Genomic DNA, 10,910 nt, shown 5'->3' with positions numbered 1-10,910 from the left:
ATTTTCATAAAAGGAGTCAAATCTGTACTTTTACTTTTCAAAATACAGCTGTTCGAAGCCTTAATTTTTGCATAATCGCAATCGTTTGACTTGTTTGCAGCTATACAGTAGTATAACTAAAATAATGTGTAATATATATTATATAATAATATGTGAAATATATATATTGTATGTATATTAGTATAACTAATATAATATGTGATGATATAAATGGTTTGAAACGGTAAATTAGCAAACTACTTGTGCTGTTTATGCAGTGTGTGTTATGTCCTGAATGCACATTTTCAGTATGCATAAAATCCCTACTGCAGGGGTCACCAAACTTGTTCCTCGAGGGCCGGTGTCCTGCAGATTTTAGCTCCAACCCTAATCAAACACACCTGGACAAGCTAATCAAGGTCTTACTAGGTATACTTGAAACATCCAGGCAGGTGTGTTGAGGCAAGTTGGAGCCAAAAAACCTGCAAAACCTGCCCTCCAGGACCGAGATTGGTGACCCCTGCTCTACTGCATTTATTCAATATGTGCAGTACTGAACTAAAGCACAGTGTGTTAAAGGTACAGAAGTTGATCTGCCAAAATCTGTTCGCATATCTTTTGAAACACAGTTCTTCCCCTGCCGTCCAAAGCCACGTCACTTGAAATTGCGCGAACGCCCACAATAAAGATGACAGAGACCCACTAGATCAGGGTTGTCCTGGAGGGCAGATGTCCTGCATAGTTTGATTATTTCCTCCAACACATCTGCCTATAGCCCCTTTCACACATACAGACCTTTCCGGAAAATTGCCGGCAATTTTCCGGAAAGGTTGTATGTGTGAACAGGTCCTTTTTGAAAATACCGGTAAATTCGTTCTGGCTATTTTCCGGAAAGAGAAGTTGTAACATTACCGGCAATTTGCCGGAATGCTGCGCTGTGTGAATGCAGAAGGAAGATTACCGTAATAAGCGCGTGCACGTCTAGAACGTGCTGATGTGAGACGTCTGCTTTAGCCAATCACAACATTCAGACGCGTTTACGTCCGCGCGGTTCATGAGAATAAAAGCCTTTGAATATTTTTCCAGACACATTTAGCTGCTAGAAGTTAGTCAGATCACGTTTATATGTTCTTCTTAATGCCAACTGTATAAATAATCATCGATGAGATGCTTATGATAAGCCGTTGTTTGTTTACCTTCAAGCTTTGCGTGTGCCTGTGAAACAGCCTGTGAGCGCCTGCACACGCACATATTATGAATCTCGACATGCGAAAGTGATCCTGCGAAAGTTGTTCACAATATTGATCATCCACAGAGTTTGTAATTTATAGTCAAATGTTTACAAATACAAGCGCAGCCGTTTAAAGCTCATTTGTGGTGAATGATGTCAGAATTTACCGGTATTTTGGGATGGATGTGTGAATGCTCTTTTCCGGAAAATTTCCGTAACGTCCTCGCCTGTGTGAACATCGCTTTTTTGAATATACCGGTAAAGTCGTTCCGGAAATTTTCCGGATATTTACCGGTATCACTGTGTGAAAGGGGCTTATATCTCTAGTATACCTAGAAAGAGCTTGATTCGCTGGTTCAGGTGTGTTTAATTGGGGTAGGAACTAAAATATGCAGGACGCCCGTCCTCCAGGACCAAGTTTAGATACCACTGCACTAGATCATGTCATTCGCTAGTTAGAAAACTTGGTAACACTTTATAATAACCACACACTCTGAACCATTTATTAAGCATTAGCAAATAGTGAATTCATCATCTGTTAGGCATTAACTCCACATTAACAGATGTTAGTAAGCAGTTTAGAACTGCAGCTACAAGTGCTGTATTATTGACTTACAACCACATTTATAATGCGCTTAATTATTGTACTTTCATATCTTGTTAATGATTTATTTTTCATTACTAAATTAAGTATCGCATTATGTAGAACCCAGTTATTTAAGCATAGTTGGTGGGGTTTTTTTAAGATCTTTCAGAATGAGTTAGTAAATGATTAATAAACTGTTCAGATTAACATTTATGTGGTTTGTAAATAATGCAATACTTATTTTAGTAATGAAAAATAAATGATTAACAAATTATGAAAGTACAGTTATTAAGCACATTATAAATGTGGTTTTAAATCAATAATACAGCATTTGTAGCTGCAGTTATAAACTGCTTACTAATGCCTGTTAATGTAGAGTTAATGCTTAACAAATAATGAATTCACTATATGCTAATGCTTAATAAATGGTTCATTCAGAACATTACCTGTCTAACAGAAATACTTCAGCCATGGTGTCGTCCTTCCTCCAGCGTGCAAAAGTAACTCCAATATTGATTCAGGATTTTAGAAAGTTTTGATTCAGCATTTGTTTTTACTACTCGTGCTCTCTCTCGTGTGCACATGTCATGAACGTGGCACAAATGGCGGATCTGCGTGAACGCTGCGCAGATGTCAGACAGTTTGAGCTACTTATCATAATTATGAGAGATGTCGGTCCGACAATATTTAATTGGATGAACATTTTTTAGTTTTATGCCTTATCTAGAATATAAAAATACATATAAACACATTTAATCATTACTACTGGAATATGAAGAGACTTTCAACCAGCGCAACAAAACATGTTTCTGTAGACAATCCCCTACTGCACCTTCTATATTTTTTATGACTATTAGTAGACTGGCAGATTATTCTATACTAACCCTAACTACAAATACATCTTGTTAGAATGCAGATCTGTCATATGAAATGTATTTTTAAGGGATCAGTTAGGCTTCGTATGTCTGTTCTATGTGTGTGGAGGGTCATTTCTGCCAATTGAATTAAAATAAAAAATAACTGCATATTTTTTTTAGAATGTTAATCATTAAAGATGTAAACTTTTAATTCAGCCTTTTTTTATTTTATTTAGTCCTGACTTTATTGATTGCAATTCTGCCCTTTTCCTTAGAATTATGACTTTATTTATTATAATGTTATTATAATAAAATTATTATTATAATAATATAATAATTATACAAATTTTTATTATTTTGTATTGCAGAGTTAAATGTTGCAATGCCATTTTTTTCCAGAATTTTATTGCTGATTGAGTTTATATGCTATCTTGGAAAAAAAACGTTGTATTGTACTAAAATTGTATGCGAGATGCAAACTTGGATGAAAATGTGAATATTATTTATTATTATTGCTGATTTTATATCTGGACTTTATTTCTGGTAATTCTGAGTTTAGTTTGTGTTTGCTGTTCATGTCCCGCATTTCTGACATTTTTCCAAAACTGTGATTGAATTTTAAATTAATTGTGATTTAATGAGTTCATAGATGATCTTGCAATTCTGACTTGTGAAATATAAACATTGTGAATTTATCAGTTCAAAATCGTGATACAAACTTGCAAAAGTTGGATAAACATGCAACTGACCGATTTAATTTATTAATATAGATGACATATTAAAAATCATCTGATTTCTTTTTTTAATATGGACACTTAGCATAGCTAACGCATCACTTATTTAACTTCAGTGTTATCTTTCGCTAATGGTCATCCAGCATTGAGTCCAGATTTGAAGTGATGAAGTGACGACTGTTTTCTTATTTATTCCAGCAAGCCGATGAGTCTCTGGATTTTGAAGAGCAGATCCTGGAAGCGGCAAAATCCATCGCAGCCGCAACCAGTGCTCTGGTCAAATCGGCATCGGCCGCACAGAGAGAACTCGTAGCCCAGGGCAAGGTATTCACTAATGAAAACCACAACTGATCAAACTCCATTGTTAATACAGAGCTGAAATAGAAATATTAGATACAAGAAAAAAAAAGAAAAAAAAAAAAAATATATATATATATATATATATATATATATATATATATATATATATATATATATATATATATACATACAGTTGAAGTCAGAATTATTAGCCCCCTTTTAATTTTTTTCTTCTTTTTTAAATAATTCCCAAATGATTTTTAACAGAGCTAGGAAATTTTTACAGTATGTCTGATAATATTTTTTCTTCTGGACAAAGTCTTATTTGTTTTACTTCGGCTAGAATGAAAGCAGTTTTTAATTTTTTAATAAACATTTTTGGGACAAAATTATTAGCCCCTTTAAGCTATTTTTCTTTTCGATAGTCTACGAACAAACCATTGTTATACAATGACTTGCCTAATTACCCTAGCCTGCCTAGTTAACTTAATTAACCTAGTTAAGCCTTTAAATGTCACTTTAAGCTGCATAGAAGTGTCTTGAAAAATATCTAGTAAAATATTATTTACTGTCATCATGGCAAAGATAAAATAAATCAGTTATTAGAAATGAGTTTTTAAAACTATTATGTTTAGAAATGTGCTGAAACAATCTTCACTCCATTAAACAGAAATTGGGGAAAAAAATAAACAGGGGCGCTAATAATTCAGGGGGGGCAAATAATTCTGACTTCAACTGTATATAAAATGAACAAGAAAATTTTTAATAATACAAACTGAGTTGCAATACCTAAAAATAAAGCTGATTGAAAAATTATATGTTTGCTAAATTATAACTATTTTTAATATACTATAATTATCTTTAATAAATGTTTAAATTATAACATTTGCTAAAAAATTAAAATAGAGCTGAAAGAATTAAAAACAGACGAACACTGAAGAAAATGAACACATTCTTGCTGCTTAGTTTTTAAATGTTCATTTTAGCGTTTCGTCTTTGACAATGTGGAAGATATACCTATAGAAAACGATAAAAATGTTCTGAAGCTTCTGAAATTACTACTGTAAATACATATAAAAGTAACACCAAATTACCCACTGCTCTTCAGTGGTTTAAACATGACTAAAATAACACTGTAATATGTGCCGCAGGTGGGCTCCATCCCTGCCAATGCAGTAGATGACGGCCAGTGGTCTCAAGGTCTCATATCAGCTGTAAGTTGAGCTTTTTCTCACATTTCTCAGTCACTTTGACCTGTATTATAAGCAGGATGACTTTGATGAATTGTGTGTTTCAGGCACGGATGGTTGCAGCCGCCACTAGTAACCTGTGTGAGGCGGCGAACGCTTCGGTTCAGGGTCACGCCAGTGAGGAGAAGCTCATCTCTTCTGCTAAACAGGTGGCGGCGTCCACTGCACAGCTGCTGGTGGCCTGCAAAGTCAAAGCAGACCAGGACTCTGAGGCCATGAGGAGATTACAGGTCAACTTTTCCCATGTCCCATGATGCTTTACCTGAATTACGAAAGTACAGTCGCTTCCATTAACGCACTTTATCAGGACACTTTTTCAAAATATCACTTTTTTTGTAATGAAATTGTAATCTAATCATGACAAAGTGTATACAGTTTAAAAAATACAAAATGTTTATATTTATTAATTTGTTTATTTAATCATAATTATCACCTTTCTGTGGATTTACTCAAAAACTAAACCCAACTTTAACCCTACTATTAATAAGCCACTAATTAGTAGTTTATTGAGGTAAGAGTCTTAGTGAAAAAAAAAACTTGAGATTGGTCAACAGGTGGCGCTATACACCTTAAAAATGTCAAAAATGCTGTATTTCTATTGGAAATGAACACATGTAATGCCTTTGTTTGTTTGTTTTTCTAATCATTGTCTTTGTGTTCACACAGGCTGCTGGTAATGCGGTCAAGCGAGCGTCTGACAACCTGGTGAAGGCAGCGCAGAAAGCAGCTTTCGATAAAGCCGAAGACGACAGCGTTGTGGTGAAAACGAAATTCGTCGGAGGAATCGCTCAGGTAAAAACATCTTCAGGAATCCTGAACATTTCTTTTCATCCAATGCAGCTCATTTTAACGTTCCATAAGGTGCTTTGAAATGTGTATTTTTTTAACCGTGGTTTGACGTAATCGCAACTGAAATACGAATAGAGGGTGGGGCTTAAATAGCTCCTCCCCCTCTTTTTAAAAACAGCCAATGGCGTTCGTTTTTATCCCAGAATTGTTGTGCTGAAGAGCATCAAATTAGAGGTCTGCATTTCACCCGACCACATTTCTGCGGCGCGGGAATAAATTTCCGAATAAGGAGTGGGAGTGGTTGGTAACGGGTTTAATTTTGGACGGGAGAGGGCGGTTCAACAATATCGCTCCCGGCTCTCCACTCCCGAGCAAAAGAGCACGCGCATTTATATGTGTGAAAGAGACAGCATGATGCTGTATTTAGCATTCTATGTGTGCGTGCGAATGAGAGAGAGAGAGCTTTGTGCTCTCTCTCTTTCTCTCTCTCTCTCTCTCTCTGTGTGTGTGTGAATAAAAGATAGCGAGATGCTGTGTGTGTGTCACTTGCTTGTGTGTGTGTGTGTGTGTGTGTGTGTGTGTTTGTACAGACAGCGTGTTATAGGCTGTCTGTATAGCTGGGTGGTTTTCAGTTTTGTTCTCCCCCGCGTCCGTTAGCGGGAACGGGCGTGGCGGGTAGAAAACGGGGTGAGTCGGGCAGCGGGACAACAAATGATGAATATAAGAGGGAGCGGTCGGGTTCGGGCTAAAACCTGGCAGGTGCGGGCAGGAGCGGGATTGAAAATTTAGTCCCGCGCAGATCTCTACATAAAATGAAAGGCAAAGCGTCTTAAAGAAGGCGGGGCATGTCAGACACTAGAGAGCATTTGATTGGTCAGAAGATTTGATGAGAAACTGAAGTATGAGGTGGCGTCAAAAAAAAAAAAAAACGTTGATCCAGCAACAAACTGCATGTCAGGGTTTACTGACTACTGCAAGCTTTAGATGTTTATATCAATTTCATTTATTAATTTTCCTTCGGCTTAGTTTCTATTTCAGAGGTCGCCACAGCAATAAGCAAACCACCAAGTATTCCAGTATATGTTTTATGCAGCAGATCCCTTTCCAGCTGCACACCAGGACTGGGAAACACCCACTCATTCACACGAACAATGGACAATTTAGTTTATTATCTCGCATACACGAGAAGAACATGCAAACTCCACACAGAAATGGTAACTGATCCAGCCGGGACTCGAACCAGCAACCTTCTTGCTGTGAGGTGACCACTGAGCCACCGTGCCACCCCTATCAATTTCATATCTTCTTTTAGATATCCTTAAAACTACGCCAGCAGTCTTAGACCTGCCCCAAATGCTCTCATTGGTTGAAAAGTGTAAGAATGACTTTCCCAAGCCAATAGTAATTAACCACCCAACCTCTTGTGACCTTTTGTCATGAGGGTCAGTGACCACCGGAGGGCGCTGTAGTTCACAGACTCTGAAAATTTACTACAGCGCCCAAAAGACTACAAGTTCATACGTACCACACGCATTACACCCGGTCCACGTACACTGATTGGCTCACAGCTGTTCCTGTTTCCTGTTAATTTCCTGGACTATTTATACAACCATTTCACCTCTGTTTGTCACTGCATCGTTTGTCTTTCTGGTCTTCCATGTCTCGCTTGTTCTCGCTTTGTTGTTTCTGAGCCTTGTCTCTGTTTTAGTTTCTGGTTTTGTGGTTTATTTGTACTTTGAACACCTTGTTTTATGTTTATGCACTGTAAATAAATCCGCACTTGGATCCGCACCTTTTTGTTTATGTTCTGTTTTGATCACGCAAACGTGACACCTTTGGCATCCTTATATGTGTATTTAGAGCCAGTGAACAACAGAGTTTCAAAATATTAAAGTAAAAACAATAAAATAATTGTCGTCATAAATTAATTAAAGCATTAATGCAATAATAACTCATTAAATTGGCCAGCGTTTTAAAATAATGTATTACTGAACCTTTTAAAGAGATCTGACATGTCGACGCAGCATCTACAAATGCTTTTGAAAGCGCTGGTTTTGTAGCATGCGTCCACAGCTGGCATCTTTAATCTGGACCGCTGTATCCGCAGACGTTTCATCCCAGTCCAGATGCACATTAATTAGAGAGCGCGCGTCTGCCCATTCAAAGCTTCCTTCCTCCCAGAATGCCTTCATGTCTTGTCCTCATCTTCAGAGGGCGCTGGAATATTCTGAGCATTTGAGAAATCCTGTCGCGTGAGCGTTTGCATGAAACCGCTGAAAGCACAACAGAAAGTTGTTTAGGCCTGAGTCAGCCGCTCTGCAGAAGGTCAGGCCTTGATCTGTCCATCCCATTCCCAAATCCACAAAAATGCTACTCTCTTCGGAAAATAACTAGATGTCTGTTGCAGATCCAGTCCCTGCACGGTTGTGCTAAAATTACACGTTTCACTGAAGAATACAAAGAGTTTTTTTTTTTCTTTGACTGAGGCTGTACCAGGAGGAAAATAGTTGGAAAAAAAGAAATTGGAAGGGAAAATGTCATTTCAGCTAAAATATGCTTAAACATATATGCTTTTAACAGTGTGTAAAACATTGAGCTTCATCATGAAAGGAGAAAAGGAATCATTTCTGTGCACATTTCCTTGTAAACAATGAGCAACTGAATTGTTCCCCTTGTGCCTGAAATCGAAATGAAGCGCAATAAATGTGGGTAAATCATTCCTGCATAAATTGCATTCATATGTGTTTGTTGGTGTCATGCAAAACTAAACAAACTTAAATTTCTTTTAGCCACAGTGGTGGTTTGCAGTCATGTCACATTAATTTATACATGCAATGAAAGCAGAATTTATATATATATATATATATATATATATATATATATATATATATATATATATATATATATATATATATATATATATATATATATATATATACATTGTTTGTTTTTATGTAAGATGTTGCAATTATGTCACATTCTTACTGTATTTTATGGCTCTCTGGAATACTTGATTTTGATTGGTTATATATATATATATATATATATATATATATATATATATATATATATATATATATATATAGTAAAAAAAACATTTAGAAATTAAATTTTACATACCTCTCTCCTTCCCATAAAATGTGCTTTTTTGTATGTCGGCCATTTTGGATGCAGTGTAAGAAGTGGAGCCTAGCATGCCAGCCAATCAAATGACACATCACTAGAAAGCCCAGGATGTCCTCTGAACAGTACAACTGGACTTGACAAAGTAGCTCAAAGAATTCAAAGAAAATGCATGAAAACACAATGTCCAGAGGACACAAGTCAATGGGCGGGGTCTCAGGAGGAGATATATATATTTATACAACAGTTCTGTCTGGATATTCGAATCTGATTGGCTGATAGCCGTCATATATTTAAGTAATATCAGCATCCGTACAGCCTCTTTGCCCTTTTTTTTTATTACTCCGCCCACATACAGCCAGCAACAAGCAGGCTACAGTTTGACAAATATTACTGCTGTTACGCAACAAAATATACTTTCGAGGCTTTTTAGTCGAGAATATAGTTGTTTAGATTTCAACTATGCAGTTTATTTGTAAAAATAGTGCCTATTTTAAAGTATTTACAATTTCTGAGAGCTCGGCGGCAGCCAAAGACGGTTGACGTTGTCTATCCACAAGATGGCGCCAGAACTGCATAATAAGCCCTTGCTCAGTGTGTTCTCTTGAGCATGAATTAAAAAGCTGAAAAACGGAAGCCTCGTGGTTTTTAAGGTGGACCGGATAGAATCAATAAGAAGCTGCGAATAAGAAGCTGGATTCAGCCTTGTCCCTCCTTATCGCAAACACAACAGCAGTCTGGTGAGAAATCTCTGTAGACGGATGGCATTTCATGTCACGTTCAGCCTTATAATCTTAAAATGTGAGCAAAATTTGCTGTTTTGTTATCACCTTAAGGCGGTCACACACCAGAAGCACAGCTTCACATTACGCTATAGAGAATCATTCAAATACTAGCTCTAAAGTGACGTTGGTGAATTAGAAACGGCTTCTGCTGTTCTGACGTCAGCTGCAGATGTGAATGAATGGCGGAAGAAAGTAGTTCCTAATACAAAAGTGTTTTAGACTCTATGTGTTTGTTTTTCTTTTTTATGTACAAGATTGTGCCGTGGAACTGTTGTATAAACGCAATATCACACTCGTAGCAATGTGCTATGGCTGAATATCAGCACTGGTGAGGTGCTAAGGCACTCGGCCTATGACCTCGTGCCAACGCACGCCTCCCACCAATGCTGATATACACCAATAGCACTCTGCTACGAGTGTGATATTGCTTATATATTGTTTGAAAACTCGTGTTTACTTTTATGTCATGTTCCTTTATTGAAAAAATTTATCTGTAAATAAATATTAAAATGTTGCATTTAAGCTTTCCATTCAGTAACCAATCGTTCTGCATTGCATCCAGATCATTGCAGCGCAGGAGGAGATGCTCCGAAAGGAAAGGGAACTAGAAGAAGCCCGAAAGAAACTGGCCCACATCCGACAGCAGCAATACAAGTTCCTGCCCAGCGAACTGCGAGAAGACCAGAGCTGAACACTCGTCTGATTGGACACCATATCCAGCGGATCACGATTGTTAAGGATGATTGGCTGTTCCACAGATGAAGGAGCAGGGAGAGACGTCGCACGTCATTGGTTGTGTTACTGTCAGGTGACTTGTTGAAGTTAAATGTGATTGGCTCACATGGGACTAGCACAACTGATTGGTCGTATGTTGGAGAATGAAAGCATTTCCTCTTTCATAGGGCTAATATTTTATGTTCCTTTTTTTTGTGATGAATTAAGAGTGTGTGTGTGTGTGTGTGTTTTGTGTACTTAAGAATCTCAATAATCCTACACAAAATCAGTATGTCTTATAATGCAACCAATGTGAATCTATTAAAAATCGTCGGAATTTCACTTTTCGCCATTGAAGTATGATGTCAGACCAAAAGCTTTCATTATCTGACTCACGTGTGACGATAAGCTTCGAAACGCCTCTAGAATGCACTGCTCGATTTATGCATATCTCACTCTAAAACTGTATTGTAGGGTTATGAATTACGCCTAGCTATTGTAAGGGAAGAATGTAGCGTGTTATTTATTGATAGCAGAACTTTAAGTAGAGTAGCTTTCGGCT

The 10,910-nt window shown here is 37.2% G+C and overlaps 1 protein-coding gene across 7 annotated transcripts in view; it reads left to right on the top strand.

Annotated features, from left to right (window-relative positions):
• tln2b (talin 2b) overlaps positions 1 to 10,690 on the top strand; it is a 259,057-nt gene extending 248,367 nt beyond the window's left edge. For all 7 annotated transcript variants that reach the window (XM_087312504.1, XM_087312506.1, XM_087312503.1 and 4 more), the window contains 5 exons: positions 3,586 to 3,711; positions 4,839 to 4,901; positions 4,985 to 5,167; positions 5,604 to 5,729; positions 10,197 to 10,690. In XM_087312504.1, the coding sequence (XP_087168630.1) occupies positions 3,586 to 3,711; positions 4,839 to 4,901; positions 4,985 to 5,167; positions 5,604 to 5,729; positions 10,197 to 10,325 (627 nt within the window). In that variant the 3' untranslated portion in view covers positions 10,326 to 10,690. The remainder of the gene's footprint in view (positions 1 to 3,585; positions 3,712 to 4,838; positions 4,902 to 4,984; positions 5,168 to 5,603; positions 5,730 to 10,196) is intronic.
• The last annotated feature ends 220 nt before the right edge of the window (positions 10,691 to 10,910 follow it).

This window comes from Danio rerio, chromosome 25, assembly GCF_052040795.2.
Source record: "Danio rerio strain M-AB ecotype USA chromosome 25, GRCz13ab, whole genome shotgun sequence".
In the NCBI taxonomy this organism is placed as follows: Eukaryota; Metazoa; Chordata; class Actinopteri; order Cypriniformes; family Danionidae; genus Danio; species Danio rerio.
The sequence above is the reverse complement of the archived record's forward strand: the minus strand, read 5'-3'. Positions and strand labels throughout refer to the sequence as shown.